We start from the raw sequence: 23,020 nt of genomic DNA, 5'->3' as shown, positions 1-23,020 counted from the left end.
TTCCCTGACAGTTGATTCATCTCCACAGCCAGAGGCAAGATAGTGAGACTCTGACTGCGCTGATGGGTTTAGTCAGTCAGTGGAGACAGCCCCTTCCTGAAGAGGACAGGTACTGTGGTGGGGAATTTGACAGTCCAGTGTATAGAGGGAATCGTTCCAACTTTCCCGGCACTTCGCCCACCGGGACTTTCCCAGGACTGCACAGACTGCACATTTTCCCCCTCTGAAACATTATAATTTCTTATCAGTTCAAAGCAGTCCCAATTCAGAGAAATTTCATTGTATAAAGTCACTATGAACAATAGCCTTGGGCTTTTCTTGCGATGTCTTTCCAGTCCCACTGTCTGCCTCCCACTGTCGGTCAGCTGAGTGTGTTGCATACAGTGGCTTTCAACTGGTGATCCAGTTCACAGCACATTTACAGACTGCAGTGGTATTTGAACTGTGTCCTTTCACCTGTCCCAAGAAGGAGTCAACTAACTGTGAACTCAACTGCTTTCTAGCTCAGGAAACGTGAGCTCAGAGAGATGACCTGCTTGCCCAAGAGCACAAAGGAGTGGGTAACCCATCGGGGACTCCCCAACCTCTGCTGGGTGTTGTCAGAGATAGGTCTGGGGTCCTGAGGAAATAGCTGCCCCATCCAAAGTATTTCATCAATCAGAAAGTTTACTTCTGCAGAAGGGAGCACAGCCACGCTGAATCCAGCAGGCGAGCACACCCGGTAGGAGTCCCTCTGGGTGCGGTGTGCCACTCTGAGGGTCATAATGTATTTTCTTTTTTAATTATGAGTCTGTGTGTGGGCCTGGGAATGTGAGTGCAAATATCTGGGGAAGCCAGAGGCATTGGATCCCCTTGAAGCCGGAGTTCCAGGAGGCTGTGAGGCTCCTGACATGGGTGATGGGAACGGAACTCCAGCCCTCTGCAAAAGGAGTACACGCTCTTAACCACTGAGCTGCCTTGAGCCCTGTGGCCTCACACTCATTCTCAGTAGGCTAACTCAGAATGGCACAGATGATGAGCAAGCACAGCTTTCAAAAGGAAGATGCAACCTCCAGCGCGTGCTCTGCTGACCCTGGAGGAATCTGACTTTCTGCCAAGCGGCTTCTTTGCCATTTGTTTGAAAAGACGTATTTATTTTTGTTTCATATGTATGGGCGTTTTGCCCCCACGTGTGTCTGTGTACCTACCTCGAGAGTGTCTCGTGGCCTCGGAGGCCAGGAGAGGGTGTCAGATTTCCTGCAACTGGAGTTACAGATGGCTGTGAGCTGCTGTGTGGTGCTGGGAATTGGACTGGGGTTCCCTGCAAAAGCGTCCAGGGATCTTAACCACTGAGCCTTTGCTTCAGCACTCTGTCTGCTTTTCAACAATGCTCCCTCTTATTTAACCCTTTAGTAGAAAAGACTGTACCTGTTGCTTACCTTTCTCAGTCCCTCTCTGATGGCAGAAAGGAACAGGGCTTCCCCGTGCAGGTGGGCTGTTGGATAAAGCACAGGAAGCCTGCTGAATGTATGTTACACACAACAGCGACATTAGCTTCACATTCTCGTGAAGGTGGACACAGCCCTCGTGGATCCACCTGATACTATAAATTGCTTGTTTCTTTCGAACTCCAAATGCAGCTGAACATCTTGAAATTTCATTTGCTAAATCTGATGACTGAAACTTGGAGAAGATGCTCAGGGTCACTACGGCCCAGAGAGGGACAGAGACCACCCACAAGGATGTGGGGAGTTTTGGGCAAATCCAGCCTGGAATCCTGCTGCTCCTGTGGGTGGCTGGGAAGCCCTCTGAAGTTTCTGGTGTATGATAGAAAAAGCAGCTTCCTCCACATGCTTCCTGTGTGTCCCTGCCCCTTCCCCAGCTGTCCTGCAGGGCAGAAGCATGAAGCAGATCCGAGATCCCCCATGGAAACTGGAAACCAGAAAAGTGAGGTCACAGCAATTTAGAGCCAAAGCCGGTGATTGAGATTTCCAGACAAGGAGCACCGGCTGCTCAGGAGGCAGCTAATTAAGCAGGAGACTCTAATTAAGAAACGATTGGAGCTTTTGCTGCAAACCCCAGTGGCTACCCAGCAGAGCAGAGAGAGTCTGGTGCTCAGGCTCCTCCTAGTGCTGTTGCTCACTAGGGACCTCAGGCAACTCACACAGCCTCTTCCCGCTGCTGTTTGGGAGGCTATTAAATGAGGACGCTGGGCTGATGGCTTAAAACGCTGCTGACCTCATAACGGGCGATTCCAGAGAGCAGATGTACTATGCTTTCCCTCCAACATTGGATAATTCCTCTGCATTCTAGGGTCCTCCTCGCCCTCTGCAACCCTACCAGAGGCCATTTATCCTTTCTAGAGGCTTCTGTTCTGTAAAGTCAGCTGTGGTGAATTGTGGCTTTTTTTGTTTGTTTGTTTTTTCATATCTCAGCTTAACTTCTATTTGCAGATCTCATGCCTCTAGGCTGACAATTCAAGGTTCCCCTGGGATGCACCACACTCTAGGGACTGAATGCCATGCCAAATCATGTTTAGGCAGAGGTCAGAAGACACTGCTGAGATTTCCTTGCTACCATCTGGGCCTCAGGGGTGGTCCATGGCTGGTTGCCATGGAGATTGCATTTCCATCTGCTGAGGATGCAACTTGTGGTGGATGATTGTGATAATGACCACAATTATCCTGTTTCCCAATGTTCACATCCCTTGGTAGTTCCTCTCCCCAACACATACTGCAGGATTGGCCATGTGGCTGCTTCTGACTAATTGATCAGAGGGAGATGTAATTTAAGAAAAAAAAAAGAAATAAGGAAAAACAATGAAAACAAACTTTTCATGACTGCAGAGTTGTTGTTCCTTGGGGTCCTGACACTGCCATTTGACATGCCTAGGTTAGCTGCCTGGAGCGAGGTAAGAAATACAGATTAATGTGGACAAAGCCAGGGGCTGCGTTATTCCAGCTAGTGTTGACCCATTAACTGACCATAGCCAAGAAGATTCAGATTCAGAAAACCAATGGACTCATCAGAAACAATGAATGCATTCATTTTAAGTGTGGGGATTATTTGCTATGCAGTAAAAGCTAACTGATACACAGTTTCCCCTACACTTTCATGTCTGCACCTCCTGCCCAGTGTTGCAAGAATATATAGAAGCTTTCCTACCATATACAGGGCTCTGTAGCCCAAGGCCTAAGTTGTCCTGTCTTACAGAAGTGATCAAGGAAGGGCCTTTCTTGATTTAAAATTTGTAAGATGTCATTTGCTAAGGTGAGGCAAAGGCTATTAAGTCACTGTCATTGTTGGTCTGTATTTTGAGACAATGTCTCCTATAACCCAGGCTAACCTGACACTCACTGTGTAGACTATGCTGGCCTCTAGCCTCCACCTCCCAAGTACTGGGATCACAGGTGTGGCCGCTCATCTGGCCTCACTGTCACTCTTTGTCTCACTTAACTAAGAAAATAATCTGAAACTCCAGGAAAAATGTAACACATGGTCTTGCTGCATTACCTAGTCTGCAGTCTGTTCTTAAGCTTAAGAGCTCAACTAATCCCCCTGCTTCAGACTCCTGATACTTGAGGTTGCAGGTAAATGTGATTCACCTGGCACAGATTTAAAAAAATAAAATAAAATCTCTGTACAAAACGATTTTGATGATAGTATTACTTATACCAGCAAAAAATATAAATCAGGAGGCAGGAGAGACGGCTCAGTAGTTAAGAGCACTGGCTGCTCTTCCAGAGGACTCAAGTTCAATTCCTAGCACCCACATGGCAGCACACAGCCATCTGTAACTCCAGTTCCAGAGAACCCAATACTCATGGGGAAAACACCACCAATGCACATTTAAAAAATCTAAATCATCTAAATGGTTCAACAAATAGTGTAGAATTTATGTATTTGTATGACCATGATTGCAAGACATTTGAAAACAATATAAAACAATGTTTTGGAATACAGTAAGCTGTTGGACTGAAAAGTATGTGAAATCACATAGGACTCTTATTCAAATGCAGGGGAATGTTGGAGCTGGTGGCATGTCTTAGCAGGTAAGTGCACCACTGCTTCCAGACTGAAGAGCTGAATTCAATCCCTGAAACCCACACTGGGGAATATTGACTTCCAAAAGTTAAAAAAGGTGGTGCATGTCTGTCACTCTAGTACTGGGGAGGTAGAGGCAGGAGGATCAGGCGTTAAAGGTTATTTCCCACTATATAGGAAATTTGAGACCAGCCTGAACTACATGAGACCTTATCTCAAGTTTAAATTAAAAGTAAAATTAAATTATATTAAGTAAGGTATGGAGAAGACTTTGAGTATGTGCTATGTAAACCACATCACTGTATAAAATGTGCTTGGTCCTGGATCTGGGACCACACAGCACCAAGTTCTTGAGTCTAGTGAAGGAAAAGTGCACATTATACAATTTGTGATACTAAACACACACTGAGCTGTGACTCCACTTCCCAGGTTGGCAACATGTGTAGAATTGCAGACACAAATTTCTGTGTTGCTTATTGATAAAGGTATAAAGTGATGTCAATTTTGGAGGGTCATTTATCCAGAATGAAAATTCCTACCTGGTCCTGTGAAGGTCTCAGTCTCCAGGATCTGTTGCAGTGTGTAGACGCCTAGAAGGTGGAGATAAATCAGGCAACAGGGGACACAGCATCCAACTGGAGAGTGCCAGCTGTTACTAAGTAGAGGAGGAACCACTGCTGAGCAGAAGTTTGTAAAGATGTGTCTCAGGTGACAACAGCAGGTGATGTGAGAGCCTGGGGATAAAGGCACAGTTAGAGCCCCTAAGGGAACAAGCACCACAAAGATTTGCTAGGTGGGTTTACAGGATATGGTTGTGCTCACGCTGGGAAAACCAGAGCAGACTGTGGGAGTCTGCGTTTCTCAATGGATACCCGCGCCCGACCCAGGCTGCGCGCTTCCTGAACTCGGGCCCACGAGAAGGGATGATTGTCCTGAGGGTTGGGAAAGAAAACACACACACAAAGAGACCTGGCTCATCTACAAGAGTAAATGGCAACTTTATTAAACTCAAGTCAGATATTTATACCAGTGGGCAGCCAGGATCAAAAAGGCAAGGTCTCCTCCCAACCAGAAGCAGGAGGAGAAGATTAAAGCTTCCCGGCCCCTCGGGCAGGGTCAGCTAGGGGAGGCAGGCTTGGGCCCACTGCTAAGACCTGAATACAAGTGGAATTACCATAACAAAGAGAACCAGGTTCTTGCTAAGTTATCCCCTCAAGCCAGAGCTAGAGCAGAGACTCCAGAAAGCCGGAGGTCACACGGCCCTGCAAATCGCCAGGAGAGAAGGGAAGAAACTTTGTTAGCTACAGCAGACGCTCCTCAGTCCCTGATGCCGTCTTCCCCAGCAGTCCCAGTCTGGTGTTGAAGGCCCTGAGGATGCCAGAGAGCTGGTGGTTCTCAGTCCACACTGGAAAACTAAAGAAGATAAAGGACAGAGGCCGTGGCGGCAGAGGAAGTGATCAAATATGGAAAAGACCTTGGTAGCTAGCTTTAGGAATGTTATCTAATGGTTTTTTAGCAAGTCGGGGGAGGGGGGAGATGAACAGGGTCTCTTCATTCCCTCCTTTTTATTTTATTATTGAGTTGTTAGGTGTTGGGTAACTGGGCATCTTTCTCTCTGTCTGCTTCCTGCTGACATTGGGGCGTTGATGTTAGGGGACTCAAGGAAGCTGGGTTGCTGGTCAAGTTCGGGAAGAACAGACTATGTCAGCTGATATCCAGGTTCTGCAGGACCATCTGAGGCTAGAGAAGTATAATCTGGGAGGCTGGACCAGGATGTCGATTCCGAGCAAACAACTGGGTCTGGGGCTGGAGTTATTGGAGCAGCGGGTAGTTGATTTGAAACATGTTGGGATAGATAGACTAGGGACAAATGTGGAATTAAGGAGTTTAGAAAATTAGTTTTTGGATATAAATTTGAAAACTTTAGGTCCATGGTTCTGGTAGTTGGGAAAAGGAGTCCCAAGAATAGGGAAAGGGGGAGAGATCCCTCCCTTAGGAGCAGGCAATGGGCAGAAAAACCTAGGCTATTGGTTGACAGGAATACTTACCTGGAGTCTGAGAGTTCTTGACAGTAAGCAGGGAAAGTTAGATTGGCTATAGAAGGTTAATTGGGGGAAACAACTGTTATCTGAAATCAAGGTCTAGCTGTGTTGGGAGAATTCAATTTTAGAGACTTTTATTACATCCACAATATTTTTTTCCTGGAGTGCTCAGGTAAGTTCTGAAATTGAAACATTGCATGAACATGATTGATCGGGAAGGCTCTTGGCAAGTGGTAAGAGGACCGATCCCTTTAGGAGGTGGCTTGTAATTGGGAATATAGGATTTATTTAGTGTTGGATGCCTGAGACAACTGGACAGTTAATGAATTTAGGGGAGTCAGTTGGCGGTGGATGTATGGCAATCATTTGGGCAGAAGAAAAGTAGGATCCTGAAGAGAGAGATGAGATTTGTGGGGAACAGGTGATCGTGAAGGATCAGGAACGAAAGCGTGGGGGTTAGAGGAGTATTTTGTGTTAAATGGAGGATAGGTATCTGGGTTATCTTATTATCTGGGTTATGTAGTAGGGTAGCCTTGTGGGAAGTGGGGGTGAATCTTCAAAGTGGGGCGGTAGCTTATCAGGCTGTTCTATTGGTGTTACTATTGTCTTTATTGATAATGGAGGGGTCAGTCTGATGTGGCTGTCTGACAGGAAGGAACTGCCCTCTGCATAGGAAGTGTAGGCAGAAGTAGTTAGAAGACCTTCTTGTGTATGACAGGGATTGAGAGGAGTGTTTTTGAGAGTTTGGGGACAGACGTGTAAAATCTGGGGAGCACTGAGGCAAAGGGATTAATGTGGAGGGATTGAGGGGAGAACAGGTAAGAAATATGAGTGATGGGTTTGATAAGAGAAGTTTGGAGAGATGGAATCAGAGACCATGGGAGGAACAGTGGAGTCTTTTGTGAGTTAGGGCTTTCGGGGGAGAGTGGTGGGAATAGATGGTGAGAGGGGATCCTAGAGTTTGGTAGATTTAGAGGTGACCAGAGAGACAAGAGCTGCAGACAAGGAGGTCTGCCATGGACGGTGCATTCAAGAGATTTGGAGAGGTGAGCTGCAAAGGCAAAGGTTGGTCCTAGGAAGTGTCTATGCATTTGGAAGGTAAGGATGGAAAGGTTTGTATAGGTCTGGGAGATGGAAGACTGGGGCAGAAAGGAGAATGTTTTAAGTTTAAGGAATTGTTTGTGGAAAGGAGGAAGGAGGAGGTCCAGGAGCAGCTTGGTACAGGGAGTGTATCAGGAATGAGAATTCAGGGATCTGTGAGTGGAGGAAATTGGCCAGGAGGGCAGAAGTAAGGTGCAGAGATGGGCAAGGTGAGATGTTTTGGGGTTGGCGTGAGAGAGAATTCAAGAAAGGTGGCTTGGGGAGAGAGTTGAACTTTGGAAAGTGAGAGCTGATAACCCGTGGCACTGAGAAAATTGAGACCCTAGGTTCCTAGAGAGCGATTTGTGTGGGCTTAGAGAGGTTTAGTCCCTGGATGACCCAGGAAGGCCGTGTCCTTGATGCCCAATGGCCCCATTGTCTACACCTAGGACAAGGCAAGGCCGGGTAGGCCTACAAGGATTTGGACAGAGATGGGCCCAGTGACTATTCTTGCCACATTTAAATCAGGGTCCTGGTGACTCCTTCTGACCCGCCCCTCCCTCCTTGGGGCTGTCCCGGCAGCGGGCATTTGCTGGAGGGCCTTAGCCTAGACTTGATAATCACGTCTTTGGTTGTACTCATCATGGTGTGGTTGACTTTAAACCCACAGCCAGGACCTCAGCCCACCTGTAAGTGGGCCTTGATCTAGGCATTTAAATTTGGTCTTTGTGTCTGCATGTGATTGGGCAAAGAAGTATGTCAGAAGATGTTGCTGGCCATCTGGGGTCTCAGGGTCCAGGTTTGTGTACTGGAGCAGGGGCCTGTGTAAGGCACAAGAGGAACAGAGAGTGATGTTCAGACTTGCTTTGAATTACCTCCTGGGCTTTCTGAAAGTTAATTGGTTTGAGGGCTGATCCCCTTAGACCAGGGAGGATACAAGTAAGGAAACAGTCCCTAGCCTGACAACCAGCATCGCAGCTGAGGTTCCAGTAGGGTCTATGTCAGGGAGGCCCTGGTGGGAGAGTCTCTGTTTGGTGGATTTGGTCTACGTGGTTGCATGTTCTTCTTGACATGTCTGCCTTCCTGAGGGAATACGTTATTAGAAAAGATTGTGGAAGGTAATGTCATAGGACTGGGCTAGGTATTGGAATTGTTCGGTGAAGGTTGTGGGGTCTAAGGTACAAGAGCCCAGAAGTTTATCAACCTGGGCCAGCTCACTGAGAACAAGGCATCCTCGAGTAGGGCCCTCTATGCCAGCTACTTCTCTGAGGGGCGAGATTGAGATGGCGGCTGAGCTCAGTTTATCACATGAGTGAGTGTGAGGAGAACTGAGAACAGGAGGGGGACTAGGCGAGGCGGCCTGGTTGGGATGGAGGAAGTAGGGGAGGGAAGAGTGGGAGCCAAGGACATCCAGGCTGGTCTGTCTGGCTATGGTGAAATCCAGGCGGATGGAGGAGTGGGGATGGTGGTGGACAAAGGAGACCGTTGGGAAGGTTATTGATGATGGGAAGGAAGAGAAGGGGGTTCATGGGCTGGGTTGAGGATGGAATTTCAGTTTCGGGAGCTAAAGCGTTATGAGGTGGGGGGCTGAGGACTGGACAGCAAGGAGGACATGGGATGGCGAGCAGGAAGTGTACAGGGAGGGGTCAGAGCAGAGTAAGGAAAAAGTAGAGACATAGAGTATCTCTTTCCATCTTCCTGTGTGCTCACGAAATGTTGTAAAGGTCCCAAATAGTGTTAGGATCCAGAGAGCCATTAGGTGGCCACTTAGATCGGTTATTTAGTAGACATAACGGCCAAGCCTGGGCGCTATAGAGAATGAGCTTAGGAGAATTGATGTTTGAAAGTTTTAGCCTTCCGAGATTCTGGAGAAGATATCTCAAAGGCAAGTTAGTTGGAATGGAAAGGACAGAACTCATCACCCTTGTTGGTAGTGGGCCAATGTCTAGAGAGCAGGCATTCCTGTGTATCTCTAGAGACCTAGGAGAGGTCTCTGGGAGGGAGGGGCCATTACCTGGACTCTGTCACCAAGAGAGGGACCTGGGTGGGTCCAAAGATGAATCTGGGACCTGTGAATAGGTTTTTTCTTTTCCAGAGGAGAAGGAAAGGGCACCAGATTCTGGCAGTGCAACCACCATGAGAGAAAGAGGGCTACCATCTCCCAAAACAGACTGGACAGAATGTGCCTAGCTGGCAGCTAGTTCCTGAGAGTCTATGTACCCAGTGAAGCCGTGGCAGAGTGCAGTCTCCTCAACCCCCAGGCCAGAGTGGGGACATCAGACATTTGATGGCTGTCACCTAATAATTCGAGAACTGTTTAGGACAGCCAAGGTGAGGGATTTACCAGCCAACCAGTGTTGAATGAGGGAACTGGGAGTCAGAAGGACTGGAACATGTATAAAAGGTTAGGGGATTACTGGTCCCTCCAAGTCATGGAACCAATGGAGTGGACCCTACTTACCCTGCAGGAATTCCATCCGGGACCCTGGATTAGCCACAAACCACACCTAAACAAATGTTTTCACAGAGAGAGCCTTTATTAAGCAGGGTTGGAGGGGACAGTTAAAATGACTGTTTTCTGTCTCAGGCCGGGGGGAAATACAGAAACAAAAACACAGCAACAAATGACCTTGCAGGTGTAATTCATTTTTTCAAAACAGGATTTCTCTGTGTATCCTTGGCTGTCCTGGAACTCACTCTGTAGACCAGGCTGACCTCGAACTCACAGAGATCTGCCTGGCCCTGCCTCCTGAGTGCTGGGATTAAAGGCGTGCACCACCAACGCTCTCAGGTGTAATTCTGAAGAGAAAAATGGGGAGGTCTGTGTTATAATGGGCTAGGATGCGGTGGTATATTTTGATTGGGCACATTAATTAGGTGAACCAAAGGGAGCTTTTGACTGTTGGACTATATTTTGATAGCTGGACCATGATAGTCAGCCTCAGGTGGAGGGAGTGGCCAAATAAGGGAATAGACTTGGTGACTGGCTTTAGGAATGTAATCGAATGGTTCTTGGGAAGACAGAGGGAAGGGGAAAGAAGGTCAATGCCTGTCAGAGCCAAGCTCTATCTGGCCAGAGTCCCTTCAGAGTGGAGACAGTCCCTAAGCGCAACGCAAACGAGGGCAGCCTTTCTCAAGGCTGCTTGCATGAAGGAGTAACAATTTTAAACAGGAAAATAAAGATCTTGGGACCCTCAGTGACAGCAAGATTCCGTTCATAGGAGGCTATGCCACAGTTCTGTGTGCTCAGCTTCAACGTGCCAGCTGAGGGACTGCTGAGGTGGTCAGCAAGTGTTACACATTGAAAGCTCTCAGAGTATCATCTTGGTGCCAAGGACCACAAAGCAAGCATGCAGAAATGAGGCCACCAGTCACCAATAAGAGCCGTAGGAATAGCAGAGTGGCAGGTTTCTTGGAGGCTGCGGGATGGTTGCTCCTATGCAATCCAGGTGTGGTATCTTGGAGGCTGTCTCAGGCTCCAGGAGTCCCCAGTGGGTCTGTCGTTGGCAAGTTCTCAAGCTGATCTTCCTTTTCCAAATAGCCAAGCCGCTGTTGGGGTGGAAGTCCTCTAGAAACCAGACTCTGGAACCTTCCTTCTTTTCTTATTCTGAGAAGTGCTTTAAGCAGAGAATGGCCCCTTCAGAGCTCCTCTTGCTCAGCAACAGGGCCAACTAAGCTCTGATTGGCCATATGTGTGTACACACAAATAAGGTACAAAACGGGGCCAATCAGGTTACAACTGTCAAACATGAGGACAAAGAGAAAGAAGGTGTTCTCAATTAGGTTGGCAGGTCCCATGTCCCTCACCATGATGTTAAGGAAGTGGGCACTGAGCTGTCAAATGTAGTTCCCTCAGTTTCTGGTTGCCATAGCAATGCTCTGATCACCTTTGCACCAGAAACTGCTGCAATGTCCAAGAGCCAATCATTGTTGTTGTTGCTATGGTGACGTTGCCAGGGCAACAGTGTGATCCTTGAGGATCTGCAGGTTGCTTCCTTGCCCCGGGTGTATTTGGAGCTCTTCCTGTCAATTTTATCTGGGGTGGGCGGGCTGTCAATTACAGTCCCACCAGCTTAGCCTTGCTTGAGCTTGGCAGCTGTCAAAAAACTCATATGGGAGCCCCTGCGACCCCTACCACCAATAGATTGCACAGGAAACTCTGTATTCAGATTGGACAGAAAGGGTGGTGGTGGGAATGGTTTCAAATTCAGGACTATGCTACTAAGTCCACTGCTCTACCACGGAGCTGCACCTGCAGCTCTTGTTCATTTTTGATTGTAATCTATCCCACGATGATATGAATGGCGCAAAGGGAAAGGATAATAAACACACAGTGTTCAGTAAGTCAATGTCTTATCACAATGACGTTGTAAAAATATAGCCCTCAAAATAAAAACCACCTCGAGGGAGCAGCCCTCCCGGACTGCTGTGAACCAGGACCCACCAATGCCTCCCACCTCGGCTTGTACAGTTTACAACAATACAACATTTAGTAATTATGACTTTGGTTTTCTGGTGGCCAGAGAGATGACTCAGTGGGTAAGAGCACTTGCAGTTATTCCAGAATAACGGTTCAGTTCCTAGCCCCCACAGGACGGTTAGTAACTATCAATAAGTCCAATTCCAAGGGATCCGACACCTTTTCTGGCTTCCATGGACACTGCACACATGTGGTGCATAGACATACACGCAGGCAAAACCCAACAAACATTGTAAAAATAAAAGGTCTGTTCCTCCTACCCTCCATGGGTTTGGCCGGGGCTCTCATCCTGTCTACTGTGTGCACAGATGTGACCCTGTTGCTGGGTGTTAACAGATGTGCTAGAACGCTGTGATGACAAAGAGTCTCCCTAAATTCAACTGCTCAGATCACACAGCTGGTTCTTGCACCTGTGACAGTGCTGACAGGTGGTCCAGCCTGCCATGAGAGTCTGAAAGGATCCTCACACTCCAGTGCTCCCCAGGCTACCTCCCTCTTCCTCAGGCACAAGAACAAATCTGAAGACATATCTTAGACAGATTAACTCCTCTCTGACCCTCATTTTCCTGACCCAATGCTCAGCTGTACCTCTTGGCTAAACCCCAGAGCAAGCCAGTACTCTGAGACGAGACCAGTTTCTCTGGCAGTATGTGTGCATTTTATTGTTGTTTGGTTTTGTCCACTAAATTTTACACATTTATCTGCATCCCTGATATTTTATATGAGTGAAACTGAGGTCATATAAAAGGGAGACAGTTTGCTTTCCAGGGTTGTTTGGAGTTCAATAAGCACGAGGCTTTGGGGACTGACCTGGCCCACGACAGGCATTCAGTAAGAGCTGAGTTATCTTTCGAGTCTCTCAGCTCCCCTAGAAGGTGGACTGTCCAGATCATCTCCTGCATCTCTAGATGCAACAGCGCAAGTCCAGAGAGCTGATTCAACCTTCCTAGGCCAGGATGCTGGCAAATGCCCCATCTCTGATGAACACAGGCTGGAGCCTTGTGATAGATAACAAAGAGATAAAGAAGACTCCATTCCTAGTTTGTAATAAACACCATACCCTCTTCCCGAACAGGTCTAAAGCAACTTTGAATTATAACTTCATTGCCTTATCTACTATAATCCAGGTTCGTTAACTCCTAGCACATAGGCTCGGTCACATGATATGGAAACTCCCCCAAACTTCCAAGAACAAGAAATTGCCTTTGTCCCCTAAACTGAAGGCGCTGTCTTCTCAGGCTCCACCCTAACACTGCTGGCTAGTGTGGTGACTCTGGGATAACCTCACTCTCCAAGGGCATTTTCACAATCTATGTCATACTTTCTGAACACTAACAGCAGGCACACTGAAAATGCTCCACACAACTGTCCACTATAGAGCTCAGCTGGCAAATACATGCTGTTGGTGCCCAGGCAGAGCACCTGACTTCAATCCTTGGGAGGACTTCAATCCTCCCAAAGGTGGAGGGAGGAAATGGTCTGCACAACGCTGTTTTCTGATCTACACATACACACTGGCACACTGCCCCCACCCCTAAAAAACAAAAAATGTTGTTGGTTCCCTTCACTGACCCTGGAGCCCCTGGACTCCCAGCTGCCATTCTAGCTCCTGGCAGTCCTCTGGTCAGCTGCCTCTGTTTGGTTGATGGAGACAGCTGGGCCAACAGAGGCCCATTGTCTATTCTTCTGGGCTCTATTGTTAGGGCTTCCTCCCAGGTTCCAGCCACACAGACACCCCCAACTGTCGGCCAACTTCCAGGGTAAGGATATAGGAAGAATTGAGACAGGAGAAATGAAATGTTCAAATATACAGAACTGTACCCTAAAGACGGGATCACCAGGCCTGTTCTACAGATAGTGAAACTGAGGTTCAAGGAACGTTACGACAAGTGGGGAGTGATTATACCAAGGTGAAAACGCCACAGATGGTACAGGAGTGGACGGCTCCACCCCATCCCAGGAGGAAACATGTATCGGGGATGGCAGGCCCAGAACACACCCTCCACCTCCACACTCAGGCCAGAGGCACGAATGGCGCAAAAAAGCTCTTCACACCACCTAAGCAAGCGGCTGCTTATTTCTACCCTGGGATGTGGGCGGAGCTGAGCATGACCACACCCCCTAGGCGGGACCCCATTGGATGCCTCTCCTTGGCCGGCGCGAGTCTGGTTGTCTGTGACGCAGCTGCAAGGCCAGAGCTCCACCCCCAGTTCCCAGGGCCACGGAGGCGTGTTCTGCGCCGGGCCCGCCCCTTGCACCCCTCCCACCCCTCCCGGTGTGGAGTGGCGGTCAGAGAAGGCAGGGCCGGCTGCGGGATGTGAGTGTGAGGGGTCGCGCATGGGGCCAAGCCCGGGTGTTGGGGGTCCCCGTGGGCGCGGCGGGACGGGTGGGGCAGAATGGGAGACAGGGAGGGCGAATGGTGGGTCTCACCTCCCCAGGGCACCGCGGTGGGCTGCAGGTCTGCGACGAGGGCACAGCCTCCTGCAATCGCAATCTACACCCCTCTCCCCTGCAGCACATTTTGTTCCCAGCTTCGCAGATGCGTGAGCTGACTCGTGAGACAGCCACATTCCAACCCCCCCCCTCATCCCGCCCTCCCCAGTGCAGGCCTTGGGCCTTGGCGCCAGCACTGCTGACTACACCTGGCACTGGCATGTGACCTTGGGCACACCTGGTCCCCAGAGCTGCTGTGAGGACTGTGTTGGAGGCGGGTTTAGGTAAAGCCAGTCAGAGCTCACGGAAGAGCTATTTTCATACGTGTTGGTGTTGTGACCTCCTAGCGTGAATGGGGAGGAAAAGACTGCTTTCCACAAGGAGGCTGCCCTCCATATCTGCGCCTGTCTCTCTGCACACTGAAGGCCGCACGCAACACAGCTGTACCAGCATGTACCAGAGAAACGCTGGCCCATCATGTACTCGCCCCGTTACATCACTTTCATGGACCTGGAGAAGCTGCACCCCTTTGATGCTGGAAAATGGGGCAAGGTGATCAACTTCCTGAAAGGTAAGAAAGCCCCCTCCTGCCCCCCGCCCCCGCTAGACTTGCATCTGCCTCCTCCATTTCTTCCCCCCATCCTCATCCTTATCTGAATTCAGCCCCAGACTGCCTTCTGCCCTGCTGTTAAAGGGTCTTTGCAGGCAGGCTGCTAAGCACAAATGGACCATGTCTCATAGTCCCTCCAGTAAGACCAAGTCCCCGTCTCCCTTCCTAAAAATCTAGAGCAGGTCCCCATCTCTGCATCGTGCAGAAAATAATACCAAATTAGACATTAATAACACAGCCATTCTGTTGGGTTTGTTTTTGTCCCTCTGGTGACATTCTATCTGTGGCAAGTGGTACAGTTTTCCCCTACGCAGTGGGTACCGGCCTGAACATCCAAAGGGAAACATGGAGTAGAAAGCACGCAGATGATGTGTGGTATTGGCATGAGCCTGGGACTAGCCTAGCGCATCTGTTGCCTGCACAAGTGGTTTCCTGCTGGTACTCTCTCTGCAGGCTGGACTCCTACCTCAAAAGAAGGGTCTCTGGAAAACTTGTTGATCTTCTTTGTGCCTGAGCAGCTCATGTAAAAGGTACTGGTGAGATGGAGCTCTCTTCTGGGCTATAGGGAGGCTTCGGCAAGTCGGTGCCCTTAGGAGTCCTGGGGGTAAAGCAAGCCCTTTGTCTACATGGCCCCGCTTCCACTGCTGGGGGTGGGGTAGTTTTGGATCCCCATTTCAGAAGGTTCCTATAATCCTGGGTCTCCAGGAATACAGGGGCAGCAGCCGCTTAATAGCCATTCTACTGAAAACTGACAACAGCATCTCTTTGGTCCAAATCAAAAAGGGCTCCCAGACTGTGTCTCAGGGTTGGGGATGGCATGGGCAGCTGTGGCCAGCAGAAGATATCTTTCCCAGTCTTTTCTGTCTACCACTAGGAGAATCTGGGTCCAAGGCAAGCCTGCTAGAGCTGCCCCTTCCTGGCGTGGGAGCTCAAGGGCAGCTCAGCTGGCTGACATAGTCTTTGTGGGAGGGGCCCTGTCTGTGGGGGGGGGTGGCTGTGTGTTACAGCTCTGGAGGGAAAGGTATCCTGACTTGTTGGGAAGTCAGGCTATACTGAAATTGGGGTGTGGTGGGGTATGGTCTCCCTGCAGGATGTAACGATCCTGCTCCTCTCCTAGAAAGAGCAGCTGAGCTCTGTTCCGTCCCCTAAGGGAACATCTTAGCGGAGCTATCCATTTCATCTGCTCCAGTTTAAGATTTTCCTTCTTCTGTTTCTCTCTTCTAAAGGGGAAACCCCTGTGAAGATGTAGAAATCTCGGCTCAAGCAAAAAGTTACTTTTCCTGCTCCACTCCCAAGGGAGTTTCCCAGCAGATGTAATTGTTTCTGTTTTTTTCTACTCAGATCCCCTAAGGGAATGTCTCAGCAAAGGTTCTTCTGCTCCAAGAAGGCGACAGATCTTCACCCAAAACTCTTTTAAGAAAGAGAATTATTTGGGAAGGAGGATCCAGGAAAGTAGTTGCTTCTGCCAGAGTGGGAAAGGAGAGCCCCCCTCCCCCTGAACGGGCAGAGAAGCTTCTTAGGGGCAGAGTTTTCCCTGGGCTTTTCCCAGATTTTCTACTCAGGGCTTGGTTGCTTCATGTTCAGTTGATCAGGGACAGAGTTGACTCTGGTTTCTTTCACTGTCCCTTCTTAACCTTTTGGCCCTGTTGTCAAGGCTAAGGCATATTTCCTTCACTGGTTCTGGTTCTAGGGCCAAAGTGTGTTTCTTTGGTTCTGTTTTCAGACTCAGGATGTGTTTCTTTGGTTCTGGGTTCAGGGATAATGTGTTTCTTTTATTGGCTCTGGGTTCAGAGTCAGTGTGTTAGATTTTATGCACAAGGATTGGTTGGTTTCATGCTCAGGGATTGGTTGGTTTTTCTGCTCAGGGATTGGTTGGTTTTGTGTTCAGTTCATCAATGATAGAGTTGGCTCTGGTTTCAGGGCCAAACTGTTTCTTTTCTTTTCCTTTCTTTCTTTCTTTTTTTCTTTTCTTTTCTTTTCTTTTCTTTTTTTTTATTTTAGCTTTTTGGCTCTAGTTTGGGGGCCAGTGCTTATTTCTTTCACTGGCTCTGGTTCCAGGGTCAAACTGTGTTTCTTTGGCTCTGGTTTCAGAGTCAGGGTGTGTTTCTTAGTCTGGGTTTAGGACTTAAGTGTTTCTTTCACTGGCTCTGGTTTCAGGGCCAGGGTGGGTTTCTTCGGCTGGCCCTCTTTCCCTGCAGATATGACATGGAGGTGCCTCTTGGTCTGGAGTGGTGACTTGCCCTGGAATCCCAACAGGAAGGGGACATGGGGATGGTAGGGATTAGAGGGCACTTGGACCTGGCTCTGACCATTGCCACCATCTACCTTCCTGCAGGTGGCGGCTTCCACCACTGTTCCAGTGACCGTGGCGGGGGCTTCTGTGCCTATGCAGACATTACGCTAGCTATCAAGGTGTGTCTGAACCTGCGGCCCCTTACTTCTAAAGTCCTCCCATAGCTTCCCATAGCTTACCACACACTCCAGGGAAGGGAAGTGGGCTCACAGCGGGGAGGGGCCTCCTCACAGTGGAGAAGGACATCCCGAGTTGCTCAACCTGGCCAGGACTCAAACTGAGTCTGGCACATTCCTGCTACTAGAAACCTGTCTGTGGCAGGAGGGAGCCTCTGTTGGAAGCAGGAGGAGGGACACGCAGGTTTCTGGACTGTGGACAGGAATAAGGGCTTGGCTGCAGGAGGGAGGAAAAAGAAGAGGAAGGCGAGGAGAGAATAAGGAGACAAGAGACTCTGAACAATTGCTGTTGATTTCATATCCTAACCTCCCCACCTTCCCTCACTGAACCCTTGAGCATTACAAATGAGGAAACTGAGTGAAAGGAGCTTGCCTAAATGGAAGATTCTGTGGAACCTCTCCTCCCTCCCCCAATTTGCTCTCTGCCCAGTCTCATGCTGGGTGCCAAGCTAATGGGGATCTCTGTTCTCACAGACATGTAGATGGCTGTCAGTAGGCCTGGCTGTTAGAAGAGAGCACAGGAGAACTTGGAGGGGTAGTGGGAGAAGGTCTCCTCGAAGAGGGAGAGGCATTAGGATTTAGCATTATAGAATGAGGCAAAGTTTGGGGAGTTAAATTCCATGACTATGGGACTCATCTGTCAATCCCCACATTCCCTGGAGAATCCAGGGTTTGATCACCCAACTTTCAGGTTATAGTATACTGCCTGCCCTCAGATCCTTCCCTGACCAACCCCTGCCTCACCGACACACACACACACACACACACACACACACACACACACACACTTCTCCCAGCACTCCTGGGAAAGCCATGTCTTGCCCATTGTCCTTCTGACCCCTCAACCCCTTAGTCCTGAAAGGATTGGGTCCTCGCCTGTCCAGTCCTCACACCTCCTCTCTCCCTGTCAGTTCCTGTTTGAGCGGGTGGAAGGCATCTCCAGGGCCACCATCATTGATCTTGATGCCCACCAGGTGAGTAACTCTGCGGGAGCCCAGGGACTTTACCGTGGTGAGAGTCGCCCTCCCAATGTCCCTGGCACACTGTGGGGTGCCTTCCTTCTGGAAATCAAGTGTGCTTCAGCCGGTTTAATGTGCTCTTAGTTTCCCTGTTGGCAGCTCAGTCCAACTAGGGTGGCACATCCTCCTCATTGCTCCTGACCTTGACTTCAGCGGGGCTCACTGCCTCCTGATGACCACTCGTACACCAGGCAGGAGACTCCTCAAAACCCTCAGCTGCTCTCCCTGACCCATTCTCTGCTCCAAGTAAACCAAGTCACACATACACAGCCCTTTACAGTTTATTCTCTAGTCCCAGTTCCACTGAGGGTATTGGGGCCAGATCCTGCCCTGTTTCACAGAGAGGGTGAGAGACAGGGTTCTGCAGGTTCTGAAGGAGGCTACCAGGTCATGTCTGGAGTGTGTGCAGCTCTGCTGTGTGACACTAGATCCCCCCTCCTGAGAGCCCCTGCCTGAAGTGACAGTTGTGTCTGTCCACGGGGCAATGGCCATGAGCGAGACTTCATGGGTGACCGGCGTGTCTACATCATGGACGTTTACAGCTGCCACATCTACCCCAGGGACCGCTTTGCTAAAGGTAAGTTCTGCCCCACCTCTGTCTTCAGTGTGCGCTTGTAAACGTCCTCATTTATGCCACCTCATTTATCTCCACGATATACCCATCCTAATGGGTACCAGAAGCGAACAGCCCAATTTGCATGACCTGGGACTCATCGGGCCTGAGTTTCCCTGTGTCTCGGCACACAGCTCAAACATCCCCCTGCTTCCTTGTACTGTGCCCTGATGGCTACCCACAGAGCATTACCATACCTGTCCCCTGATAGGGGAGTTCAGTCAATCACATTCTGTTTTTGGGGCATGCGCCCTCAGGCTAAAGCCTGCCTATAAACCTAGCAAGCATGCTTCTTTTCATTACCAATCGCACTGCAGCTTCATTTGGCGCCCGAACGTGGGCCCTTTTTCCCACCTCGTGGCGTGGGCCTAGCAGCCTGAGCGCAAACAGCACCTGGCGGCCTTTACAGTAAAGCCTGCACTGGATCCCAGCTCCGTTCAATAGAATCGGGCCGGGGACTTTCCGGCTTCTGCAAAAGCCGCAGAACTCTGGCAAGCGGCAGCTCTACCCCCACTTGGGTAGTGTATTCCCTGCAGCCCCGGCTGAGTTTGGCTTGCACTGCTAGCCTGAAAGTAACCTCTGGATTTGAGTTTATATATATTTCAGAATCTTTCCGGGTCGGTGCCATTGCCACATGGATTCAGGTGCGCCCCTGCCACTTACTGGCAGCCAAGGGTCATTACAGGTAAGATTTTTCTTTTCAGTTGAAAACAAATAAATAAATACAATTTCTTTTGATTGAACATGTCAGAAAATATTGCTATCCAAAAATTCAATGGCCTTTTTAATTGCGCCATGGAGGATATCCTCCATGAACTTTCTGATATTCCTCTTACTTGGTTATTTCTGGGACTTGTCGCTTTTCTGGTGTTTGGATATTTTATAAGGACGATTCAGTCCTTACAGATTGAATATACAATGCTGAGGGCAGAAATTAAAACCTTAAGGACAATTCAGACTGACGCCAACCTCCTCAAAAAACAGTTTGGAGTTTTCAAGGAAGAGACTAGATCAGAGTTTGGAGCTCTCAAGGAAGGGACAACAAAATGACTCGTAACCTCCAGACCGTGACTGTAAGTGCTGAAACATCAGCTGAGAGGATTAAAACCATTGAATGTGAAAATTGGACTTTATCAAAAGGGTATGATAGATTAATTGACAGGATTTCCATACAAGAAGGCACAGTACTTGTCATGAGGATTATGTCCAAGGAGGATATGGTATCTCTAATGGACAAGCTCTGTGGCACGCCATGTCCGCCAGCAGAAGAGACGACCACAACAGGATTCTTCTCAGAACATATTTTTATTGGGAGCGCACAACTTGAGGTTGATGGCGAAGGACCCCGGACCCTGGCGCGCACGGCTTATAAGCCATGCAGAACAAAGCCTGAGACGTGTCCGAGTCTGAATGGCTCTGACCACTCCTGATCTTAAGCGTCAGCTCACGATTGGCGGCTGGATCGTGCCAGTCGGGAAAGCGCGCCAAGCGCCTCGGGGCGGGGCCGAGGCTGCTTGGGAGGCAGGAAATGATGGCAGGGTTGTGGCGCCTTGGTGCCCTACATCTCCCCCATATATATATATATATATATATATATATATATATATATATATATATATATATATATATATATATATATGTATATATTAATAGACACCTGGGATGTATCCAATCAGGTCGGAACCTCATGATGCTCCAACCGATCAAGGACAGTGGTTCCGGAGGGAAAGGATGCCAACGCCTTCCCAAGTGCAAGGGCAACAAGGCCAATCGGGGTGCAAAGGCCATTGACTGCCAATGCCTTCCCGAGTGCAAGAGCAACAAGGCCAATCGGGGTGCAAAGGCCATTGGCTTTCTGCAAGAGCCCCACCCTACCAGGTGCAATGACAACAATGTCGCTGGGTGCAAGGGCTGAGGCCTCACAAATCCCTCTTAAGGCTGGCAAGCCATACCTGGGGGGGAGACGCCCTGATCACTGCCAGCGCCTGAACGATCACAGCTTTATCTCGAGACTGTCGCACTCGGAGACGGTACAGTAGCCACAGACACAGGAAAACACCTAGGCATATTAAAGCACCAAACAATCCCACCCCAACCCATTCCTTTTAAGAAGGTGAGAACTGAAGTCAACCAAGAGGTCAGTTCTTTGAGGGTGACAGGATCAACACGGGTTCCATTAAGTTCGGCAATTTGGACCAGCTGCTGCTGAATGAGTTGTTCTGCCTCTCCCGACCAGTTTCCAGCTAAATAGTCTCCCAGCCTTTTGCTCTTATTTCCTGCATCAATAAATCTCAAAGGGGTTATGCACATATGTTTCATTTGTGAAATGCATCCTACTTGTATCAAACTATATAATTCTTCTATTTGTACTTGCACTAAATCTATTCTTTGAGTAGCTGCCACAATGCCTGACAGCAAGTGTTTGTTAACCACATTCTGGGTCTCGAGGACCCTTGAAGTTTGTTCCACAACTTTGTTAACGGTTTGTTAATTATGCTAAATAATTATGCTAAATAATAATGCTAAATTCGCCACAGCAGTAGGGTAATGTTCAACTGTTTTTTGTGGGGAAGCATGTGCATGAATCCAGAGTAACGGACCCTTCTGCCATCAAACAGCAGTGGGTTGCAAGATGGTGGGAAGAACACAAAGGTATAATGGTTTGGTAGGCACTATGCATGTCAGATGCGCTGTTTCAATGGCCTTTTCTACCTTATTGATCACTTCCCGTGCCTCTGGGGTTAAAATGTGTGGAGATGTAAACCTGGGGTCTCCTTCCAGAATGACAAATAATGGTTTAAGCTCGGCCGTAGTTATAGGCAAATATGGCCTAAGCCAATTAATATCTCCTAGCAGCTTCTGAAAATCATTTAGAGTCTCCAATTGACCTGTCCTGATCTGAATCCTTTGTGGCCGAATCTGAGTTGATGAAAGAAGGGCTCCCAAAAACTTCCCCACTTTGTCCCTCTGTACCTTTTCGGGGGCTATAACTAGGCCTTTGTTCTCTAGATCCTTAACGATCTGTACATAAGCTTCTTCCAGCAATAGTGACGTTGGTGCAGCTATTAATATGTCATCCATATAATGACAAACCCGGATGTTGGGATACTTCAGGCGTGCTGGATTAAGAGCCTGTCCAACAAAGAGCTGACATATAGTGGGACTGTTGGCCATCCCCTGTGGTAAGACGCACCACTGAAATCATGCATCTGGTTGTTCATGATTGACAGAGGGCAATGTAAAAGCAAAATGGCAACAGTCTTCCTTTGCCAAGGGTATTGAGAAAAAACAGTCCCTAATGTCAAGTATGATTACCGACCAATCAGCAGGGATACTAGAAAGGATCAGTAAGCCCTGCTGTACTGGGCCCATAAGCTGCATCTGCTGATTAACTGCCCTAAGGTCATGCAACAACCTCTACTTGCCTGATCTCTTTTTTATCACAAATATGGGCGTATTCCAAGGTGATTGAGAGGGTTCAAGGTGACCTGCAGCTAGCTGTTCTTGGACTAATTCTTGGGCAGCAAGCAGTTTTTCCTGGGAGAGGGGCCACTGGGGGATCCAGACTGGGATGGAAGTAGTCCAAGGTATAGGAATTCCATCCCCAGTGGCTCCTACGAAAAACCCAGCCCTCTGTGATCTATGTTTCCTTGTGCCTCTATAGGTTCTGTCATGCCTTGGAGACATTTTCCAAGCCCTTTTCCTGGTACAAATCCTGAACTTATCATAATATTTTTGCCAGCCGAAGAATATTCAGTAGACAGCTTCATGTCCATTTGACTTAACACATCTCTTCCCCAGAGGGTAATGGGAAGATTCACCACAAAGGGTTGGAATCTCCCATTTTGTCCTTCACTAAAGGACCAGGTTAATTCCTTTGCACTTATTTCTGGAGCCTGGGCATAACCCAAGTCTAGTAATGTTTGGGAGGATGACTGCAGTGGCCAGCGTTTAGGCCAAGAGCCTTTGGCTATAAAGCTACGGTCGGCTCCAGTATCCAACAGTCCAGAAAATGTCCTCCCTTCTATCTTTAAATCTATTATCGGATGGTTGTCAAGTGTTAATGAAAGACATGCCAGATCAACTTCAGTGGAGCCAAGGCCCTTGTCACCTCTATACTTATCCTTAGCGGGGAAGCTAGCATGCAGACTGGGTAAAATTAATTGGGCTATCCAATCCCCTGGAGAGATTGCTCTTATACCTCGAGGGGAAGCACACAATATTTTTACAGCTCCTTCATAATCAGGATCT

At 48.7% G+C, this 23,020-nt stretch overlaps 1 protein-coding gene across 13 annotated transcripts; it reads left to right on the top strand.

Annotated features, from left to right (window-relative positions):
• Positions 1-13,885: 13,885 nt before the first annotated feature.
• On the top strand, positions 13,886-21,308 carry LOC148121670 (histone deacetylase 11-like). 13 transcript variants are annotated; one of them, XR_015738066.1, is made up of 8 exons: positions 13,886-13,942; positions 14,406-14,629; positions 15,122-15,198; positions 17,004-17,080; positions 18,049-18,111; positions 18,524-18,733; positions 19,360-19,454; positions 20,446-21,308. XR_015738066.1 is itself a non-coding variant. In XM_087907037.1 (8 exons), exons 6-8 carry the CDS (start codon positions 18,641-18,643, stop codon positions 20,682-20,684), a joined length of 411 nt encoding a protein of 136 aa, XP_087763163.1. In that variant the 5' UTR covers positions 13,886-13,942; positions 14,406-14,629; positions 15,122-15,198; positions 17,004-17,080; positions 18,049-18,111; positions 18,524-18,640; the 3' UTR covers positions 20,685-21,308. The 13 variants fall into 13 exon arrangements, 4 of the variants coding, with proteins under 4 accessions (XP_087763163.1, XP_087763165.1, XP_087763166.1 ...); XR_015738067.1 differs by lacking the exon at positions 20,446-21,308 and adding an exon at positions 19,754-20,397; XR_015738065.1 differs by lacking the exon at positions 20,446-21,308 and adding an exon at positions 19,754-20,394 and having other exon boundaries at positions 19,376-19,454.
• The last annotated feature ends 1,712 nt before the right edge of the window (positions 21,309-23,020 follow it).

This window comes from Myodes glareolus, chromosome 6 (genome assembly GCF_982192425.1).
Source record: "Myodes glareolus chromosome 6, mMyoGla1.1, whole genome shotgun sequence".
NCBI classification, from domain to species: domain Eukaryota; kingdom Metazoa; phylum Chordata; class Mammalia; order Rodentia; family Cricetidae; genus Myodes; species Myodes glareolus.
This window is presented reverse-complemented; position numbering and strand designations above follow the sequence as displayed.